Below are 23,659 nucleotides of genomic sequence, written 5' to 3' on the forward strand. Positions count from 1 at the left end.
TTTCTTTTCTTGACTGAGAAAAATCGCCTTACTGTTTATTTTATGTCATGCTTATGCAGAACTACAAAGCTGGTGACTATGACAGATGTAGGAGGCATTTTTGAAACTACAGGGAAAGAATATCAGTGGTGCATGGGAAGTGATCAGGAATTGTTTGATGATAGAAGTAATATCAGCCTGCTTACCTAGGGTTAAGAGAATAAACCAGGTAGGGGTTAAATGGATGAGTAAAGCAGGAGCTGTGAAAAAAAGGAAACATTATGGAGGGAATATGAAGAAAAAGATGATCAGCATGCTCATGATCAATATAAAGCACAGGCAAGAAGGATAATTAGTATGGTAAAGAAGGCTAAATCAGATTGAGAGATAATTAGCTAAGCAGGCCAAAGTAAATCAAAAAGAGTTTTTTTCTGTGGGTACTAAGAGGAAGAATGATTAGCAATGGATACTTTTAATCACTGTCATTGTATGAAAGTGAGAGAAGAAATAGTTGAGTTACTGAGTGATCATTTTGCAAGAGCCTCAGATCTGACAGAGACTGAGGTCAGAATTGAGGTAGCCCAACCGGAGGTGTTCAGCATATTGAAAAATATCAATATAAATACAGCAGTGGAACTGGATGGCATGTCGACCCATGTGTGCTACAAGAATGTGCATGAGAACAGGGCAGTACCTTGACAAAGTTGTTATTCAAAGTCTCACTTCTGGCAAGGCTCCAAGGGAGTAGAAAGAGAGTAGGATACTTCCAGTGCCACCCTGTGGGTAAGAAGCACCTTTGTCCAAAGTTATATTTCAGCAACCCCCCCCCCCATAAAATTTGAATTTGCAATTTAAAATTAAATTAATTTCAAGAAATTTTTATTTTATTTAGTATATAAATACAAGATATGTGTACATAAAAATAGAGCATCTCAAAAAAAAAATTTTTTTTTTTCAATTTTCACAAAAAAATCACACCACTCATGAAGCAGGACTTCAAAGCAAAGCAGCTAATCGGTTGTTGAGTTTACTTTAATTTTTTATCGCCTTACTGTTTATCTTATGTCATGCAATCTATCTAGTAAAGTTTCATTTCATGAATAAGAGCATTGTATAAAAATTTACTATTATTTATTGTTTTGAAATGGCACCCCTCCTGATCAGGTGCCTTTGTGCAGGGCACAACCTGCACACCCACACAGGGTGGTCCTGGATACTTTTTTTACATAAAGATGGCTCCAAGACAGAAGCAGCAAATTGCAGATCAGTTAGTATCTCAGCAGTAGTAGTAATTAAAGATATTTTGAGTTAAAGAACAGGAAAGTTCTTTAATCCAGGAATGGATGAATAGGAATATAATACTTTATAGTGAGCAGCATGATTTTGCAAAAGTTAGGTCCTGCCTTAGAATTAACTTAAATTTTAATAATAGTTGGCAGGTGAATTAGATACGGAAATTGGCTACACAATGATACTGATAAGAATACCACATGGGAAACTATTGCATAAGTTGGAGCAAATAGGAATGGATGTGGAGGTGGGTGCTGACAGATATCAGAGTAGTATATTGTGGAGTGGAGCAGACCACTGCTCTTTAATTTGTATATTAACGATATAGGGAAGAGGATTGCTTAAGGGTCAAAGCTGGTTAACTGGAAGGAGACCTCCATGTAGCCTTCTAAGGAATGCAGAGAATCAGCCAAGGCTTCTGACCAAATGTCCAACATCAACTATTTATGGTGCATCATTTTAGTAGGTATTTACCTGGATACTGAACAAACAAGGATGGTCTGGCAATTTAGGATTTAGCCAAGTAAATTATATTCTTACTGGTGTAAATCAAAATAAAACATTGATGTCGCATGATGAGATTTCCTACCAGTTACAGTTTATGCCTAGTTAAACAAAGCCCCAGATGTTTTCATCAGGACATCAGGGTAAACAGTGAAAAGCCAGCTAACTAATGGAACAAATTCCAAGACATCAGCAAAGTTCAAGATTGGTATCATCAACAAAAAATAAATGAAATTAGATGAATAAGTACCAGATTGACAAAAAAAGTGTTGGTGAAACAAGGAAGATAAGCAGGTGAGATTCTTTTAAACAACAAATACAAGATTTCTATATACTGGCAATAATGACAAGGTAAGAGAAGGAGTCACAATAGGAATCTTCTTGAATGGCCTCTCTTAAAAAAAAAAGTAGAGTGATGTGGCCAAATATCAGAAAGGGGAACTGAACAGCAAGACTTATTTGTACCTATGTTTCCACAGAAGATTCTACTAAGGAAGAACTAGAAGGCAGCTGACACAAAGAAAAAAGAAAAGTTAATCCTTGTTGCAGAGCTAAACGGTGAAGTAAGATATGATTGCTAGACATATAGAAATGTTTTGGGGGAAAAAAAACGAAGAAAAGAGCAAAGCTGATAATAATGATAAACACTTGCTAGATTTCTGCTCAGTCATTACTGTCACATTTCCACCATAAAGCTGTGCATAAATTCACATAGGAATATGAAAAGTCTCGTTGAATATGTTAATATTGACAGCAATATCTTCATGCTGGTTCATGATAGAAGTGTATACAGGATTTGAAGTCTGAAGTGATCACATTAAGTTTTGAGCAGGATAAAATTGAATATTACATAATGGAATGGGAAGCATTTAAATAATACTTAAATGATGCAATATCAGAATGTGTCTCGAGAGTTTGAAGAATAAATAGGGTAGGAGTCAAATGGATATGTTTTCTTATTAAGCAAGATATTCGTAAACAGGTTAGAATAGTCACGACTGTTGTATGGAAAGCAAAGTCTGAGTATGAAAAGAAACTGGCTCTGCATGCTAAAGACAACCTACAAGAACTCTATCGATATTCTGCAAGGAAAAGTAAGAATGAATATGAAAGAATAACATAACTCTTCTAACTGCAGATGGTATTGAGGGTCACAGATGCAGAAGAGGTGTTCAACTAATGAGTGCCCGTTTTGTTAAAAGCTATCAACCTGGTGTACGCAACATTGAGCTCACTGCTACTTCTTCACTGGATGAAGAAACTCAGGTGTATGAGAATGAGGTCCTCATACACCTGATTCGTTACAGTCAAATTCTCAGATGCAATTACTAGGTCAAGCACTCTCGAACCCCTAGTATTTCCATTACATGCTTTCTCAGATAGTTATCCCTTAATAACTGCATAAAATCCAATTCCTTCCTCCCATGTATCCTCTCTTCCTTCCAATCAATGTTACCATAGTTGAAATCCCCCATAATAATTACCCTCCTTCCACTCATTGCATCTATTTGCTTATGCATACCATCTATTCCATCACCTGGTCTATAGCAGCACCCAACTGTATATTTTGTTCTGCTAGTCTCAATCTCACACCAAATAGCCTCAAATGTGCTCTTTTCACTATCCTGCAGTTCATCAGCTATCATCAATAACACTCCTCCCCCCCCATTTTATTTTCTCTGTCCCTCCTGAACACACTGTACCCTTCACATTCTATCCCACTAGCTATATCATCTTCTGTCAGCTATGTTTCACTAATGCCAATAACCTGTGGCTAGGAAGAGCCAATCAAGGCCAAAAATTCTTCCTCCTTGTTCCTAATACTCCTGGCATTAGTATACATGAAATGCAGAAGCCCATTAGTCCCACCCCTATCTTGATGCCTTATACTAACTATCCTATTCTGATTTGTTGTTCTTCGTACTAGCTCGGGCATATTATACACATTCTTACACTCAACTGTCTCACTGATGTCTGCATATCCCCCCCCCCTTAATAGCTCTAGTTTCCCTGATTCTGCGCATCCACTTTCACTTCATTTAGCAACACTTTTTCCAGTCTCTGCATACCAAATCCATTTAGATGCAAAACATCCATCTTGTATAAATCCTTTCTCCCATCAAAATCACTCCACACGTCCACAAACTCCACACCACTCCTCCTGCATAACCTGCACAGTCATTTGCAATTATGGCCCTCCTTCTCAACTCTTCTCTGTCATACCATGACAGCAGACTCACTATCTTAACTCTCTCACTCTTTTCTTTTGCTACCTCGAGTAATTCCTTCAAGTCCTCTCTCACGCATCAGCTGATAAAAAATCAGCACTTTTTTCTTCACCATGAATACGCTTGTGCACAATATTCTCTCATTTTTTCCACTTGTTAAACCATCCATCAATTGTGGTGAAATTTTCTTTGCCTGTTGATTTTGCAAGTTCTTCTGCTTTTTGACGCATCAAAGGCCAATTAATCGAAGCATTATTTTCACGAACATTACTAAACCAAATATTTAATGTTGATTCCACTCGAGTATCCTTACGAGATCGGGCTCTCTTCCAATATCCATGTTCTCATTAGTAAGTAAGAGCTGAAGTTTCAATGTTTGATCTGTTTTTTAAGATCTTACATAAGAGTGGTTGTGAAATTTTTAAATGTACAGCCACACTACGCTGACTCATTTTGGGCAACTTATCATAGCACTCCAAACTTCTTTGCTTTTCTAGAAAAGATAAATCTTTACATTTTTTACTTGCTTCTGCCATAATGCTAAGAGCTGTTTTAATGAGCACTTTAAGTTCAAATTCACTTACTGAAAGAGAGCATGAAAATAAACTTGAAAAATCACAATTAGACTATTTATACCCCCTCCTCTGCATTTGCCTGGAAGATTTAAGATTAAAGGAAGATTAACAAAAATCAGATTTCAACAAATGTTTGTCAAATTTTCTCCTGATTAACCCTTATTTCTTAGAATTCTGAGACGCAAAAGGCAAAACATTCAAGGATTTTGATAACAATAACCGGAACTTTATATAATAGATGTGATTATAATAGACAGATTATTTTTAATTCATTTTAAATGGTGTGTTTTGGGACTGACTGATTTTGATAACAATAGCTGATAATATTATCCACGTCAACGATCACAATAAGCTGATTCTACTGTATTATGGAAGTTATTGAAAAACTTTATAAATGGAGGAAAGAATACTGTAAAATGATTAAAAAACGATAAAGGTGTCATGAAAACTGATAACAAAGTTCTGGGTGTCTAGGGTAATTACTTTGAAAGATTATTAACTGAAACAAGCAATATCAGCACAGTGGTGGAAGACATTGAAGAGAAATGCAGTCAAGAGTACATAATCAATATGCGAGGTTAAGAAAAGTCTTCAAAAACCTGAAATGTGGAAAGGCATCAGGAGTGGATGATATTTTACCAGAAAATTACAGTGAATACATTGCATAATTCAGAAGGCCTGGTCAGAGGATTGAGTTCTGTATTTTTGGAGTAAAGCTGTCACAGTAATCATCTGTGAAAAATGAGAAATAAAACTAAATGTGAATCCTTACAGAGAAATTTCACTCCTCACTATTCCTGGTAAGATTTAAGCAAGCATACTTGAGAAAAGAGCTAAGAAAAATTAATTTGTAGATGAACAAGCTGGGTTCAGGCTGGAAAGACGTCAGATTTTGACTTTAACACAAATAGTGGAGAAATCATGGGAATAAAACTATCTGTAACTAAGTTCTGTAGATAAAGGAAAGGAATATGAAAGGGGGGCCAAGAGGAAAGCTGTTCAAAATGCTACAGTTGCATGGTATAAATAGGACATTATATTAAGCTGTGCATACTCCATTTTTGAGTTGTATATCATCAGCTAGAATTGAAGGTATTGTGGAAGATAATTTGATGTTAAATCAGGTGTAAGACAAAGATGCACATTATCTCCACTGTTATTCATCATCTATATGTATCATATTATGAAGGAAAGTGATCCTAAATAAATCCATTACAAGTCTGCAGGATTCCTAACTAAATTGAATAATTACTGTAATAATTTGGTATGAAAATCAGCAATAATAAGACAAAGACTGAAAATAGGCAGGAACATTGAAAACATCAACTGCATTTTTAATGGATAATCTATTGAACGAGTGAAATATTTCAGCTATTTAGCATAATTTTTAGGGAAGGCAGCAAATAAATTTGGAAATACATAAACAGAATTATCGAAGCTGGTAGGAAGGGAACTGAATAAATTTGTATGGAATAAGAGAGAAATCAGTCAACACACTAGACTAGCTAAAGACAAAGCCATGTCCAACCTAATTTTAACTTATGGATCTGAGAGCTGGGTTAGAAGTTAGAAATTAAAAACTTGATCAAAGACTGGAGAACACACACATTGAGATTCCAAGATAAATTAGGAGAGTGAACAAATGGCATCATCATATTAAAAATGAGGATATTAAAAAAGAACTTGATGTTGTTATCATTCAGGAGTGTGTGATCAGAGCTAACCTGAATTACTATAGTTTCTTAAACAGAATGGGAGAGGAAAAGTTAGTAAAAGATGTGTTTTTAGCCAGGATGGCAGGAGAAAGACCAAGATCTAGGTGGATTGATACAGTAAGAATTACCTTAGATCAGTGCTTCCCAAACTTATGGATGTAAAGACCCCCTTGGAAAAATTAAAATATTTCATGGTCCCTCTCAAAAAAAAAATCTTAATACAGACATATATTATTATTTATAATATTTATATTCAATACTGTTAAATTCTGAATGATAAGAATTGTATAATTGTAGTATCTCATTCAGAATTTAACATGATCTGCCATTCCTAAAGCAAATTCTTGTTAATCAGAACTAAATAGTAAAATTTTGTCTAATATTTTATTCCACTTAATTGTAAAATAAATTGTAAGATATAAGTAACAACTTTGAATTGTAAGCAGTACTGTTCACAAAAAGGATTAATTCTTAGTAATTTATATGTATGCTGTAAACTATGCATGGGACCTTGGAACTTAATCCCCTTATTTAGAGTGCCTGCCTAGGGCAAGACACAAGATTCCGAGTATGAGTGATGCACGCAAAAAAAGATATATCATCCGCTAGAGTCCAATTTTGGTGCTGCTCGTCATGCGATGTGGCAAGGACGATAGTCGGCAGTGAATTTTGGCGCTAGTTGTCAAAGAGACATGCGCTGTTCACGAAAAGAGAAGAACCAATGGTAGAAGAAGGCGCGAGATACAAAACGGAATAGCACAGCCGAAAACGCTCTCTTATCTCTGATCCAGCATCTCTGAGCTTTTGCTCTTGTGCCAGCTCGTGTTCCAGCGTTCCAGCATGTAGATGCCGAAACTTGCGGAGACCTCTAAGGTAGTAAACCTATGGAATGATGTCGTGTAGTCAGAAAGTATGCACTCCTGTGATAGCCAAGGCAGATAAGGAACCTCAGGGCCATGCTGTATGTTACTGACGAAGACTCACCGTCCACCTGTGGTATGCAGTACGGTCTCCCAATATAAGGGTCTATGGAACAGGAAAGAGGAACCACCATTCCAGATATCGAGCTGAGAAGGAAAGTATGACTTCAGTCCTGGTAAGAAATTCTTTGTCTTCACATTTTGGATTCATAAAGAAGGGACGTGTGTAGTCTTAATAAGTGTTCATGTCGAACGAATGCGAGAGTTTAATATTTGTTCCAAGGAAACATGGCTTAGTAATTTCTTTGTTCCTCAAGAACAGATTGTGATATCTTAATTAGTTCCTTGAGAACGTGTGTTTAGTTAATGTAAGCTCATAGAAATCTGTGTATTGAGATGATGTGAGTTCCTTGAGAACGTGTAGGAAGTTTGATAAGATTTATTTAGAGTAACGAAATTTAGAGAAAAGGACCTCCAGGAATTTTATAGGGAAGGAGCTGAGATTAATTTGTATGATCGAGTTGAATAATATTTTGTATGTATATGAGTTTATGTTTGATCTCAGTTGATAAAATTGTATGTTCTATTGATGTGAGCTAAGTGCAATCCTGAGATATTCTGCTAAGTAGCCAGATAAGCTAATGAAGTTTGAGTTGTGTTGTTCTAGAAGAAAGTGTTTAACCTTGATATTTAAATGCGTGCAGATCTTAAAGTGTGTGTAATTTCTATGTATTTTAGTATAATAAATGTTTTGTGTTAATTTGAAGTATGTGCTTGCCTGACTTAATTTCATCTTTACCACTTATAAAATTTCGGATCTAAGCGGGAACCCAATTTATTAGTATAAGACCATGACTATAATGTGTCTAAGGATAGAAATAAATATATAGTAAGTCTTTAAAGTAATAGTGGTATTGTGTTCCCTGATCATTGATTCCTGGACATTATGCTTTCGATTATCTAGACGCAGGGTGGCACAGTTCAAATAATTTTTTTCTGTGTCGAAATAGGAATCAATTATCAGAAGAATAGAAGGGCTGGTTCATCCATAGGAATACCACCTCCTATTATTCGCACAAGAAATATAATATCACTATACTAAGTAGGTCAAAGGTGTGTACTAAGACTACAGGTTAGAGAGTTGAGAGATGCAGAAACAAACAATTGAGTGTATAGAAAAAATATATATATGAAAGAGCCAAAAATGAAATATAAAAGAAATATTACCCCCCCCCGGGATATAACAATACGAAACATACATATTTGACATGGCACACTCAGTCTTAAAATATTTTAAATTTGTTTTCATTATTTCACCCCCCCTTCAACAAAACTAACAGCTCCCAAGGGGGCCGCAGCCAACAGTTTGGGAAGTGCTGCCTTAGAAGACCAAAATTTAATATCTGATTATATTGGGGTCCTTACAAGTAACAGATTAATTTGGAGGACAGTTGTTGATAGGAAGTCAGTAATTATTATTACATGACACCTCCAAGGTGTCTCAGAACTCATTATGTGAGGGCGCACTACTCCACTACAGCTCACTGTTTCTCTTACTTACATAATGATGTAAACTTTTTCGTGAAGTACTGTCATAATATTCTGTACACCTCTTGGCAGTACATATCAAGAATTTCATGATATAGGGATAAGTTTAAGGGAATGAGATATTCAGTTGTTTGCTGATTATGCAAAACTGAGAAGGCAGCAGTTGATAAATGTGATGCATAATTATAGGATGATTTAAATAAATTAGCAATGTGGGCAAATGATAATGGTTGTCAAATGTTGTATAGTGTAAGTTATGCATATTAATTGTACTAGATTACAGAAAAACTGATAAAGTTAGGGAATTGGAGAAGGTGGTAGAAAGAGAATTGAAGGCTAGAGGCATATTGAAAAATTTGGCAAAATAGCTCAAAGGATTACTTGGATAGTGATGAATACACTACCAATTAAAAATAGGAAGGGTGTTATCCCTCTTTATAAGGCTCTGATCTGGCTGCATCTTTACACATTTGGTCACCTGGTTTTCTTAGGGATCAGGAGATGGTAGAAAGGATCCAGAGATGAGTGACCAATCTGGTGATTAGTTGATGGAATGCTCTCTATGAGAATAGTGAGAATAGATTGAAAGTGTGTGGGTTGCAACGTTAGTTCACAGGCAGAAAAGAGGAGACACAATAGAAGCTTATAAATTACTAAAGGGATCCTATAAGATTGCCACAAAAGATTTTTTTTTTTTTCAATACTTGACAAATACAGAACTAGGGTTCACCCCTGGAAGTTGCATAAGAGTGTGGTTAGTAAGGGTGTGCAGATTAGATTTTTTGCTTTGAGAGTGTTAAATGAGTGGAATAGATTATCAGAGGTGGTAGTTAGGTGAGTATCCTGACAGTGAATGAGTTAATGGGTGGTCTATTCAGTTAACAATACCTCCTAACATTCACAGTAATAATGCATTTCACTCACCACAACTCATGTTAAAAAATTGACTCCTTTTCATCCCACTTTTATACAGGATAGCCCATAAGTCATATAAAGGGGTTTAAATATTTAATAACTTTTATGTATTAATTATTTGAATTTTTTTTGTTATAATGAAATGTAGAACCTGGAGGTTGATTTTATTAGTTGAAAAACCACATCACATAAATGCCTTTCATTTTCAGCTTCACAAAGATAGGCCCTTTCTACTTCATGTTTCATGATAGCTGTTAATGTTTCTGGCTGCAGTGCCCTAATTTTTACACAAATGTTCTCCTTCAGCTGTTCGATTGTCTGAAACTTGTTCACATACACCTTTTCCTTCAGGTAACCCCCATAAGAAGAAGTTGGGAGCCATCAGATATGGAGAATATGATGGCCAATTAATGCAGATCTTCATGAAGTTATATGCTCTTTGCATTAGAATAATCAAATGCTGATTTTCAAAATAAAAGTGCACAGTTTTGGTTCATTGTTGGATTATGAACTTTTTCATGATTAATTTCCCACATCTAACTATCGTCCCATTGGTCTCACCTCAGTACTTTCAAAAGTGATAGAGAAGGTTATCAACAATCGACTTCTTCACTACCTGGAAACTCATAATTTAATTAACAATCACCAATATGGATTCTGCCATTCTCATTTTACACCTGATCTCCTTGCCAATCTTAACCACCTTTGGACACAGATCATGGAAAGATTTGGAAAAACTCATTTGTTGCTCTTGATATTTCAAAGACATTCGATCATGTCTGGTGCTTCGAGCCCTGAACAAACTACCGTCTCATGGCTTCTTTCCTGAACTCTGTAATTTGATTGCAAGCTTTTGCTTAGAATGGCTAATCTATTCAGTTATCTAGAAAGCTTCAATTTCAGCTTGCCACTTTCATCGACCTGGATGGAAAAGAATTTACTTTTTTTAATTCTATCTACTACTGCAGCTTCACCATCATCAGACATATCCTGAATTCTTCGAGACATTGTATTGTTTGAAAAAGAGATAGTATTGATTTTACAGACATGTTCTTCCCCAAACATACAAAAAACGGCATCCTTAATACAAGGAGAAATTAAATCTTATAAATCAGCTATGGTGTGATTTTTCTTTCTTTTCTGACGTCATGTATAAAGTCATTTCAAAAATATTGCACAGACTCTTTAAAAAGGTTACATCCTGGTTTTGTTGAAGTTATTAAGCTAAAACCATATAATTCCCTGTATATGTAGACCACCGAAAATTCATAAACGGAATATGCCATTATGCTCAATTGTAGATGCCACTGATTCATCCACATACAAATTAGCCAAGATGCTCTCACAATATACTAATAACACCTTTTCACACACACACACAAAAAAAAAAAAACAGCTCACTTAAAAGCCAGTATAGAAAACCTCACACTCCACCACACTGACATGGTCAGTTTCAATTTCTCCTCTCTATTCACTAGTGCCCATTTAAAGACACTTTAGACCTTATTCAAACTTAATTTCCTCCTGATATTTTAGCCTTGTTTAAGTTCAGTGTGAACTCTGGCTATGTCATTTGGCAAGGAAAATTCTACAGACAAAGAGAGGAGACAGACATGGGTTCCTCACCCTCTCTCCCCAAGCTAATTTCCTCATGAAAACATTTGAAGGGAAAGCGTTAGCCTCTGTCCCATATAAGACACTGTTTACACTTTGTTAATGATGTGTTCTCCATATGGCATGGATACTCACAACATATTTCTAACACCCTAAACACTGAACATTCTAGGATCCAGTTCTCATTATAAAAAAAAAAAAAAAAAAAATGACACGCCTTCCCTTCCTGGATACATTAATTACATGCCAGCTTCTGATAAATCCCTGGCATTCTCTGTTTACAGAAAACCCACACACATTCACAGTCACATCACCCGCTCTCCACCTTCTCAACAGTATGGAATTATTAAAATTTTAAATAACAGGAACTAAATTAATTATTTCAGATAACAGTGCCCTCCCCACTGAACTTTGACCACCTTCACAAAACCTTTTTGGGCAATGGCTACAATTCCTGTCATATCCAAAAATTATTAAAACCCCAAATCCACATACCCTCTCCCCAGAACAGACTACACTAAAGCTATCACTATTTCATATAGTGACAACCTTTCAACCACTTACAGACCATATAAAAAATTAGCAAACCTTATCCATTCTACTATGGCTGAACATAAGAACTATTCCATTTCCATTTCTACAGCCACTCAGGACTTGCTGACCATGCTTTGACACCCACCATAGAATACACTGGAAGAAAGCTACTTTGCTTCATCACAGCAAATATTTATATTTGCTGTGATGGAACAAAGTAAATATAAATATGAAAGACTTTTCCTTGAATCTGCTTCTGCCTTAAGAAATTATCCTAACCTCAACAAATTTGGTTGCATGAAACTGCCCCAAATTTGAGAAGCTCTCATCCTCTGTATTTCAGCCCAATAGCCAAGGACATCCAATTTATTCCACTAGGGAGGGCACTATTTAGGCCTACTGTCAGTTGACATGCTTCGTCTTCGTGACTTAGTGTGGTGCCTGCATGCATGTATCTTATTATATTATACAATGGCAATTTGATTTGTCAAAATATTGAATATTAATTAAATTTATTTTAGTTAATATTAGTCTACGTTGTAATTTCCTTAAAAAATACAGTTATGAATAGCCAACATATAAGCCTTATTGCTAGAGATACTTGATATCTATCATAAACCTTCACATACAGGATGTTATCTTCATGCCTAATCTCTTCACCATTCTTTCTAAAAATTAGGAATAATCCACACACTAAAGGATAGAGCAGTTTCTATTATACAATATGATGACTGACTCGAGACCAAATTCCAGAAGCTCCTTGATTTCTTTGTACTCAATGGCTGTTCCAAGAAAATAGTTGATAGGATTTTATTTTTTGAATCCCTCAGCTCCCAATAACTAGAATATCCAACACAGAGACTCCATCACAATACCATATATTGAAAGTTTATCAATTAAAATAGCATCTCTTTTTAAAGAGCACAACATTTGAGTAACTTTTAAGCCAATTTAGGCTGTACATAACCTTCTGAGATCTAAAGATAGTACACCTTTCTACAAATACTCAGGAGTATATAGAATTCCATGTGTGTGTGGTTCTTTGGTCTACAGTGTGACAGACAAGGATTTGAGGTGAGAAAAAAGAAACGTTGTAGATGTTCACCACTAAAAAAAAAAAAAAAAAAAAAAACAGCCTTCATTATAGCCAGTCAAAGTGTTGTTTACTGTCTAGCATGAACTTTCCTGTTGGCGTTGAAATGTTTTTTCAGCATTAATCGACTTCGTGACATTTCTATCCGCTAGTGAATACAAATGTCATGAACTGGTGGATACTTCAGTATCCACTAGTTCTCTTTTTAGGTGGTGAAGCTAGTCAGTAATTTTTCTATTTACATAATGACTAATAAATTCATGTTTTCTGTGTATAGTATTATTATTATTTTGTTTATTATTATTTGACACCACCAGGGAGTCCAAAGACTCATTGAGAGAGAGTGTACCAACTACTAACCGCACTCAAACTTACTTAACTGAGCCATTAGTAGCAGAGGCTCTACCAATCGACCAACTTATATATTTATTTTTATGAACTGGTTCATTTAGTTATTTGGAAATTTGCTTTAAGCTTCCATTTATAACTTGGCTTGCATTCTTTTTTCAGTACCATTTTTATCATCATCATCAAATTCCTGACATGTACCCTCAAGGGGGGTGTACAGGATATGATATTACTACATGAAAACTTACATCATTACTAACTTCCTATCTACAATTTTCTTCCAAATCAATCTGTAACCTGTCAAGACTCCAACACTATCAGCTCTTATATTTTCTCTCTTCTTAGGCACTTTTTACTGTATCAGTCCACCTATACCTTGTCTTCCTCTGGGTCTTTTTCCTGCCAAATTTGCAGAGAACACTTGTTTTGCTAATCTTTCCCCCCCATTCTGTTTAAGTGACCATACCATGAGATCAGCTCTACTAACAAATTCCTGGATGCTAACAGTGTCAAGTTCTTACCTAATATCCTCGTTTTTAATATGATATTGCCATTGATGCCATCTGTTCACATCCCTAATCTTTCTCAGGACTCTCATATCTGTGATCTCTAATCTTTGGTCAAGTGTTTTATTTAACCCACCTCTCAGATCCATAAGTTAAAATTGGTTTGAACAGTCTTGTATACAAATGATTTAGTGTTTTGACTAATTTCTCTCTTATTCCATATAAATTTATTCAGTTGACTTCATACCAGTTTTGTTGATTCTGTTATCTATTTCCATATTTAATTTACTATCTTCACTAAAAATCATGTCTAATGAGCTGAAATGTTTCACTTGTTCTGTAGGTTCTCCATTCACGATGCAGTATATTTTCAATGTTTTTGCCTATTTTCATTGTCTTTGTCTTGTTATTGCTGACCTTCATGCCATATCTGTTACAACAGTTATTCAATTTAGTCAGGGAATCTTGTAGACTTGTAGCAGATTTATTTAGAGGTATAACATTATCCACATAAAGCAAAGAGCTGACATTAACATCTCCAATTTTTATTTCAGGTTTAATACCACTTTCTTTCTTGATGTGATCCATATAGATAATGAATAACAGAGGAGATAATGTACATCCTTGTCTGACACCAGATTTAACATTAAACCATCTCCCTTCAATTCTAACTGCTAACGTAAAAACCTCAAATAAAGACTAAGTATTGCTTGATATAATACCCCATTCACACCATACAACTGTATTATTTTGAATAGCTTTTCTCTGGGCACCTTGTCATATGCCTTTTCCAGATCTACAAAACTTAAATACAGATCTTTGTTATATTGCCATGCTTTCTCAACAGTTTGTTGTAAAGTGAAAATCTGATCCTGAGAGCCTCTATTTGGCTTGTTCTTCATCAAGCTTTTCGTCCACAATCCTTCTCAACTTTTTCTCAAGTATACTTGTATAAATCTTACCAGGAACACTCAGTTGGGAAATACCCCTAATTCTCACATTGTTTTATTTCCCTTTCTTTATATATGGATACTGTGAGAGCTCTACTCCAATCATCTAGAATTTGTCCCTCTGTCCAGGCCTTCTGAACTATGCAGTGCAGCCACTGTGAGACTTTTATACAAGGTGTGGCTGTTAAATAATGAGGCTGATTGTAAAAATGTGGTTTATTATTACAATTGTACAACTTAATTGTTATCCCCTTCAACATACTCCCCTCCTCTATCTATACACCATTGCATATGAATTTTACATTGTTGGAATCAGTGCTGCAAGTCAACAGGTGCTATCTGCTTCAGTAGCGCTGCCGTTTTCTCCTTTACCTCATCCACTGAAAATGGGCCCCTTCAATGTGGATTTCAACTTTGGAAAAAGGTAAAAGTCTCATGGAGCTAAGTTCGGCAAGTAAGGTGGATGGTTCAACACTGGGATCTTCTTATCAGCCAGGTACAGCTTTACAGACAGTGCACTGTGGACTGGAGTGTTGTTCTTCCACAGATTGGGTCTCTTCTTCCTCACTCATTCTCTCAGCTTGTGCAGGATGACCCAGTCTCACGTCAGAGCGACCTGGTCGTTTGTCGTCTTCAACGTTTTCTCGACCTTCAGCAAAGCTTTTGTACCATTCAAACATTTGTGCATGTGATATTGCATTATCACCGTACACCTCCTACAGAACTTTCAAACACTTCGTTGCGACAATTTTACAAGGAATTTGATATTAATGTACTGCTCGAGTTTAATGTTAGACATTATTCTGGTAAAGCGATTTCACACATGTCATCATCATCAAATTCCTGATATGTTCAATCAAGGGGTGTACAGATCTTAAATTTCTATTTTCTAAGATACTTTTTACTGTATCAATCCACCTATAACTTGGTCTTCCTCTGGGTCTTTTTCCTGCCACCCTGGCAATCAACACTTGTTTTGCTAATCTTTCCTCTCCCATTCACACATATATTTCTTTTATAATTGCCTACAGACTAACTATGAGCGACAGTGAACAATGCTTATCTCATGTGCTTCTAGAACCTTCAAAGTCATTCATGGCGCAAGTGCATCCCACTGCTACAAGTACATGCTTCACAGTGCACCTTGTCTAGTTATTTAATAGCCATACTTCAGCATTTCTGGTTGAATATCGTATGCTTTTCCACATTTTAGACTTTTGATGGCTTTTTTCCCTATTTCAAGTATTAATTCATGTATTCCTGATTGCATGCCTGTTGAGTGATTTTTATCACTGTGCTGTTGCTGATTATTTCATTTAGCAATTTTTGCAGTAATTACTCCATACATCAAGGATACCTTTTTCTCCAGTTTTCATGTCATCTTTATCATCTCGAATTCCTTTTACAGCACTCTTTCCTCCATTTCTGAGCTTTTTCAACAACCTCCAGAATATCTTCCCACCTTCCTGATATTTATTTTCTATGTTCTTACCAAAGTCTTCCCATGACTTGTTTAACTAGTTTTACACAGTATTTAGCTTTCTTACATTTGTGTCTGTATTTTCTTAAAGCACAAGCTGACTTACTTGCCAGGAACTTTTGATATGCTGTCTTCTTTTCCTTCACTGCCACTTTAACTTCCTGTATCCACCATTTTTCTATCCTTGCAGACAACCCCTCACCACATGCCTCTCTGGCTGGATCAATGTTTTCTTTAGGATTTGCCACTGAATCTCCAAAGTTTGGTTCCTATTTTCAAACTCTTTCATTCAACTCCTTCCTATCTTATTCACATTCTCCTTAATGTACTGTTGGGAACAGCCTCTTATTCTTCCACATCTTGCACATTTCTACAAATTGCCATTTTTATTTTTATTTTATTTTTAACAGCTTCAAATACCTACAGCTCAACTTGACTTAGGAATTTATTTATTTATTTATTTTTTTTTTTTTTGCCAAGTTATTTTATCGTTATTTATTACCTTTTGTACGAGTTCTTGCTTCATAAGCATTTTTATTATTATTGCTAATAAAACTCCCACGGAGTCAAGACTCAGACAATGCATTCCACTTACCAGCCACTGTGGTAAGTGGAATGCATTGACAATATTGAAGTGTTTCTGGTCTCGTTATGTGAACAAGGATTATATGGAAGGTGGGGAGAGAATGCAGAGGAGGGCATCCATGGAAATTAAGTTTGTTCACAGTCAAGAAAGGAGTAGGAGCTAGGTTTTTCTCTCGGACAGCAGTGAGTGAGTGGAATAATTTGCCCTTAGGGATAGCGAGTGCATCTAGTGTGAATGAATCTAAGGAAAGGTATGATAGCTGCTTTGGGTGATTTATAGCCTCCCTTGATGAGTCCTTGACTCCCTGAAGGTCTCAGATAATAATAATAAGTATTATTATTATTCTACCTCCTGTCTCGCACATTGCTTCAAATTGCCATTTTTATTTTATTTTTAACAGCTTCAAATATCTACAGCTCAACTTGAATTTTTTGCCAAGTTATTTTAGCATTATTTATTACCTTTTGTATGAGTTCTTGCTTCATAAGCATTTTTATTATTACTGCTAATTAAACTCCCATGGAGTCAAAAGACTCAGACAGTGCATTCCACTTATCAGCCATTCGGCACAAAACCACTCCTTCCTACCTTGTTCACATTCTCCTTATGTCTCTACTGGGAACAGCCTCTTATTTATTATTGCCCTATTTTGCACAGTAATCTGAAAACTCTTTACTAACTTATATGTCTTGATCATATCCCTTTCCCTTTCTTATCAACTTATATGTCTTGATCATATCCCTTTCCCTTTCTTATCTACAACAGCTCTGCAAATTGCATTTCTTCAAGCATTCTTCATACCCAACCTTACAGAGACCAGAAATGCTTCAATATTGTCTCTGAACCATTTCCAGTATATTCTCATCCCTTTGAAAACCAGGTGAGTAAATCTGTGTGTAGCCTGATCAAGGGAACCATAACCTTTGAACCTCTACATGTCAATGTCCTTGTCCATTGCTTCCTGATCTCTTCTCTTATTCACCTCCTTAAGATATCCCATTAATCATATTCACTGCTTGTTTTCTAAATTTTAAAAACTGAAAATCCATCACAAATAAACTTTATACAACTTTTCTTCATGGTATTAACGACTCTACTTGCCTGCCAATTTATGAATTCTATTAAAATCTTCTTGTAAAGCCACAATACAGCAATCCCTCGATTAGTGCACCTAATGCGTTCTTTAAAACAGGCGCATTAATCGAAAACGCACTAATCGAATATATATATTACATAATAACCTATATACATAGGTTATTATGTATAACTCGTATAATTCGAAACAGTATAATTCGTTTCTGAAATCTCTTTTTTGAACCTTAATTTTTTTATAAAAGAATTAAGGTATGTCTCAGGGCCTAGTTAAAGGAAAACCATGAAACCGAAAGACAATAAAACATATTCAGAATATAAATTTTATTATTCTACTTCTTAACAAAGAATTGAGCTAACGTAGTTTGGCGGGCATTTTGTTTCTTTTTTTCATACAACCGGCGGTATGGCCCTATTGCCTCTTCTACTCTTCTGCAAATTTTACTGCTTCTCTCCTCATCATCAAATCTTTTTCACACATCCACTTTTTTGTTCACTAATTCTTTTACTCATGATTAAAGCTTGGGAAAATACTTTAAAATAAAAAAGTAAGGAGAAAACACTCATATAACATTGCAAAGGAGGTACAAGATACGACCATCAAAGCGCTATGTAATTATAGTATGCTCACACTTTTGTACAGCTTCGCTCGTCTTGATGCCAACAATAGTCGATTCATGCTGAAGGGGAGAAAGAAATGAAGGACATACGAATCGGTCACCAACATGCGAAATCACATGCTTTATAGATAAAATTTCCCAAAATAGTTACCATTTTAAAAACTACAATGATCATAAAAGAGAAGTTAATTTTCCGACGTGTAATAATAAACAACTCATCCCAGAAGACTGATTGATTACCCTGTTATCGGAATGGATTCTCCTTTTTGTGCGCAGAAGTGTCGAAGGGTCTCGAATCTTTTGGCATACTATAGCAGATGACATAAATATTGGCGGTAAATTTTGGAACATGGTGTACATGGAAGTAGTGTAGTAGGCCATTAAAAATAACCTTGTAAAATGTTTTAAATAGGTAACTAAATTTAAATTATTTCATTCTAGTGAGTGATTTTTTAAAATAGTTAGCCATAAAAATGTATAGATAGAAATTTTTTAAAATCTGTAACATTTATTTTGAAGATGTATATAGGCACGCTAATCGAATATGGGTATCGAAAAAAAATGACGCACTAATCGAGGGATTACTGTATGTGCTCTATTCCTAGTTCTCCCAACTTTGCATCAAGTGCAAATTCCATTTAAATTTCTTCCCCCCCCCCTGGGGCAGAGTACTAGTGACTATACCAGAATGCTGCTTCCTCATACACAATTCATATATGGAGATGCAATATCTCAGATTCCTATTAAACAGCCAGTCTTGTATCTGTTATCTGTCCCATTCATTCTAACCAACATGTCATGTGTTGGAGAATGTATATCATTGTATGTGCATCTTTCTCTTTTTTTTTTTTCAATGTCTTTGTCACCATGTTGTAATATGTAAGTAGACTGCTAAAATATGACACATTTGAGCATCAGATGCTGATGTGCAAAAAAAAAAAATAATAATAATAATCAAAACCAGTCATTATCTACTTGGTTTTGGATTCTAGTTCTCTCCAACACTTGAACACTCCAGACACACAGATTGGCCTATAATTTGAAGTAGGTCACATCTTTTGTAAGACGAAATAATTTTCCGCTCCATTGCAAGACTTGTTAAACAAGTTTGTCGAGTCTGTTGTTAACTCACTGAGCTAGTCCCTCAAAACAAGTGGTGATATGTCATTGTCTTACCAGCCTTATTAACATTAAGTTCACTTAATTATTCATATATAATTCCATTAATTCATCACTTTCAGTCTTTCTTACCTTCAACTCTGCATACTGTTACTACACTGATGAAATACTTTGATGAATTGTTCATCTGATGGCACAGATGAACAATTTATCAAAATATTTCATCTGTGTCATCTATATTCTCTGTAGCAGTTATCCCACCATTTTCACCTGTTAATGTCATCCTCCTATGATCTCTTTTCTACTGGCAATATTGAAATTACTCTATGCAGTTTTTCTTTATTCATTGGTTTGTAGTATAAACAGAAACTTATGCTTTATAAGTTTCTGTTTATATTACAGAAAACTTATCACCTTACTGTCTTTATCAACCTATTACTTTTCTGGGCATGCTCTTTTTATAATCCCTCATATAGCCAATTATTACACATCTTCTGCCTTCTTTGTGATTGTATGCTTCATCTCTTCAAGCATTTTACATTTACCTTATTTAACCTCCTAACCTTTGGAATGCATTCACATGACTGTTAAACAATTCTTGACTAGCTCCCAAGTAATAATGATCTCCTTTCCATCTGACTTCCTCACAGAATTCTTCATATGATTGACTGCCTCCCAGGTGATAACTTTATGGTCACTTTCACCATCTGAATGGGAATTCAACTCTATTTAAACTAAAAACACCCTCACATGAAATGGTCAAAATCAAAGACACATTCAATCCTTGCATATCTTCCTTTACATACTGATACCTAGGGGAGTTATCCCTAAAAAATTCAAAAAATGTATTTCTTTATATCCCAAATGCCATCTCTTTTTACTAACATATATTATCATAATAATGGTAAATATATATTGGTAAGAAATCACATTTTTCTGATTCCAACCATTTTCAAATAAATAAATTTGATTACTGCTACAATTTCATCTTCTTTCCAATAGTGTTGGCATTTGTGAATAAACAATCATTTCTGAGTCTATGTATAGTGTAATCACTCCTACATACCTCTCATCTGACTTCTCCACATATGTCCTAGCTGTTTCTGTCTGTTACGATCTATCTTATACTTTTTTCCAGATTTAAATGTTCTCCTTGCAACTCAGGCAATCTCACTCCTTTGTTGATATGCCACATGCATGTATTCACTGCAGCTTCCGTTTGCCTTTCTAACACTGAGTCCCCTTGTTCATCCTAATCTTCCCATTTCTTTATCAATCTTACATTCTCATTCTTTTATATTACTAACCTTTCCATTCATAAGCACTTTCTTCAATTTCCTTAGTCTATTGCTCTTCCACATTACCTCTTCATATCAGTTTTTTTGCCTTTGTCATTACTTTCCTCTGTAGTGGTAGCATATATCAAAAGATTTTTTCCTTTTTTTTAGTTGGTAAGTTTTTTTTTTTTAGAATAGTTGACCACTGAAAAATTTTCTTTTTGAATTTTACTGAATATTCAAAGTGAATATTAGTAGTAGCTTTACCGTTGATGTAAATGGATTAAACCCATTTGCATATCAAAACAACTGAATATGTATATAGTCAAATTCTTACTATACAGGTATACCCTGGTCATATGACATGTTTGGTTCCAGAGCATTGTCATATTGCAAATTGTCTTTTTGCTCTCACTTGTAAGGTCATGTAATGGTTTAATAATGTTTTTAAGCAGTCATATATGTGCAGAAATGACATAAAGCATTAATTTACATTAGTTACAAATTCAGCAATATGTCATTTTTAAGATAACTGTAGTATTAACTAGTGTAGCACTTTTCACTTTATCTTTGTTTTTATCAACTGTAACAGTAATGTAAGTTTAGCCTGCAGCCTATCTCAGTGTTTGATACTCCTCCACTAAATTTAATTTTATTCTTAGTATGTAATGTAATAGGGTTTAATCTCTTTGCTGAACAGATATCAAAAAGTGGTATATGGAGGGGAAGAATCAAGGTGAAAGCAGGTGATTAGCGGTATTCTGCAGGGTTTGGTGAGGTAACCACAACTGTTTAATTTGTACATAAATTGTATAGGAAATAACCTGAAAGGAAATATTCAGTTGTTTGCTGATGATGCAAAATTAGGCAGGGTTATAGTTAATGAAGGCAATGAGGAAAGCTTGCAGGATGATTTAAATAGACTGCCAGTATGGACAAAAGATAATGGGTATCAGTTTAATGTGGAGAAATGTAAAGTTATGCATTTTGGGATAAATAGATTATAAGCTGTATACACATTCAAGTTTAGAGAACATATTACTAAGGTTGCTAAAGTAGCTCATAAGATTACTTGCTATTAAAGAACACACAAGTAAAGATAAGAAACTTATTCCACTTTATAAGGCCTTGATATATCCACATCTGGATTACTGTACTTGGGTCTGGTCTCCTGGGTTTCTTGGGGATGAGGAAATAGTGGAGAAGATTCAGAGACAAGCAACCAAGATGGTGAGTGGTCTGTGGAATGTTCCATATAAGGATAGATTGAGGGTGTGTGGATTACAGAAGTTGATTGATAGTAGAAAAAGAGGGGATATGATAGAGACATTTAAGAAAGGTATTTACTAAAATAAAGAGCCCAAAGGCTTCACTTTGGCAATGCAAAATTATAAAAATCAAGTGGATATTAAATTAAATCCAGCATTATTTCAAACCTGAAACAGAAGCTATAAAAGTTTCTTATGAAATTTGACCAGAGAGCTTATGGGAATACACTTGCTGGTGTTTACAAGTCCAGCTAGAGCAACTCTTCAACACTGGCAACTGTATTCCCACAAGCCCGCTAGTCAAATTTCATACAAAACTTTTATAGTTTGTTTTCAGCTTTGAAATAATGCTGGATTTAATTTAATATCCACTTGATTTTTATAATTTAAGAAAAGGTTTTATAGGATTGATGCAGGGGAAATGTTTCAGCACTTGGCTAGAGGGACCAGAACAAGAAGTCATCCCTGGAAGTTGAATAAAGGTGTGAGGACTGATTTTTTGCTTGGAGAGTTGTGAATGAGTGAAATTGGTTGTCAGAGTCAGTTGTGAGTACTTTATCTGTTAATGGGTTCAAGGAGAGGTATGATAGATTGTGGATAATTTGGATCTCCTGCAATGTCTTCTAACTCATGGAGGTGCCTGTACAATAATAATATACCAGTATATATATTCAGTGGAAAATATACTCAAGTATATGTAATATGCTATTTTAATATAATACTGTTCTAATTAAATAAATTGTTGGTTTGGCAAACATTTTTATTATGCAGTTTAATGAAATAATTGCAGAATGTCTCTTTTTTCCTTAACTGCCGGCTTTCTCTCAGATTAACTGACAGTCACATAGATAAAACTATGTGACTCAGTTAAAACTGAAAAACTATAAAACTGATAAATCAAGTTCTTTGGTATAATGTTGAACTACATTGAAATATGAATTAAATAAAGTTTGTTTTTTGTTCTTTTCTTTTCAGTATTTAAAGCCACAGTTGCCATCTCATGAGTTACTTAACATTCAGATGAAATCCTGTGATTTTGTAGTATTAGAGTCCTTTGCAAGATATGTTCATAAGGTGGCTAGGAACATAGGAATTGAGGTTAATGATTGGTAAGTCTACCTAAAGAGCAGTAATTAAAGTTGCAAATAATTTAGAGAGCATTAGTATAATTGCTTGCTATAATTTTATTCAGGTTTTCATTCCTGATAGCACATATTTACATTTTTGCATCCACACAACAGTTAATCTTGATTTTTATAATGCATTGGTAACTAAATAAACCATTCTTGAATATCTGCTGAATAGTTTTAATAGAGTCACAAGGCAGCAATGCATTTTTAACTCATGTATTTGTTTAATGGAATAAATAGATGAAATGATTAACATTTATTTATCATCATCAGTTTCCTGATCAGGCTACTATGACAGTAATATATGATTAAAGTTTATACTACTAACCTCCTGTTAACAGTTTTCCTCCAAATTAGTTTATTACTTG

At 35.0% G+C, this 23,659-nt stretch overlaps 1 protein-coding gene across 2 annotated transcripts in view; it reads left to right on the plus strand.

Moving 5' to 3' along the window:
* mRpL48 (mitochondrial ribosomal protein L48) overlaps nt 1–23,659 on the plus strand; it is a 70,285-nt gene that overhangs the window by 21,590 nt on the left and 25,036 nt on the right. For both annotated transcript variants that reach the window (XM_090400234.1, XM_090400232.1), the window contains one exon: nt 23,137–23,270. In XM_090400234.1, the coding sequence (XP_090256360.1) occupies nt 23,137–23,270 (134 nt within the window). The remainder of the gene's footprint in view (nt 1–23,136; nt 23,271–23,659) is intronic.

Source organism: Typopeltis vanoorti, chromosome 11 (genome assembly GCF_054136105.1).
Source record: "Typopeltis vanoorti isolate ZY-2024b chromosome 11, IOZ_Tvanoo_1.0, whole genome shotgun sequence".
Lineage (NCBI taxonomy): Eukaryota > Metazoa > Arthropoda > Arachnida > Uropygi > Thelyphonidae > Typopeltis > Typopeltis vanoorti.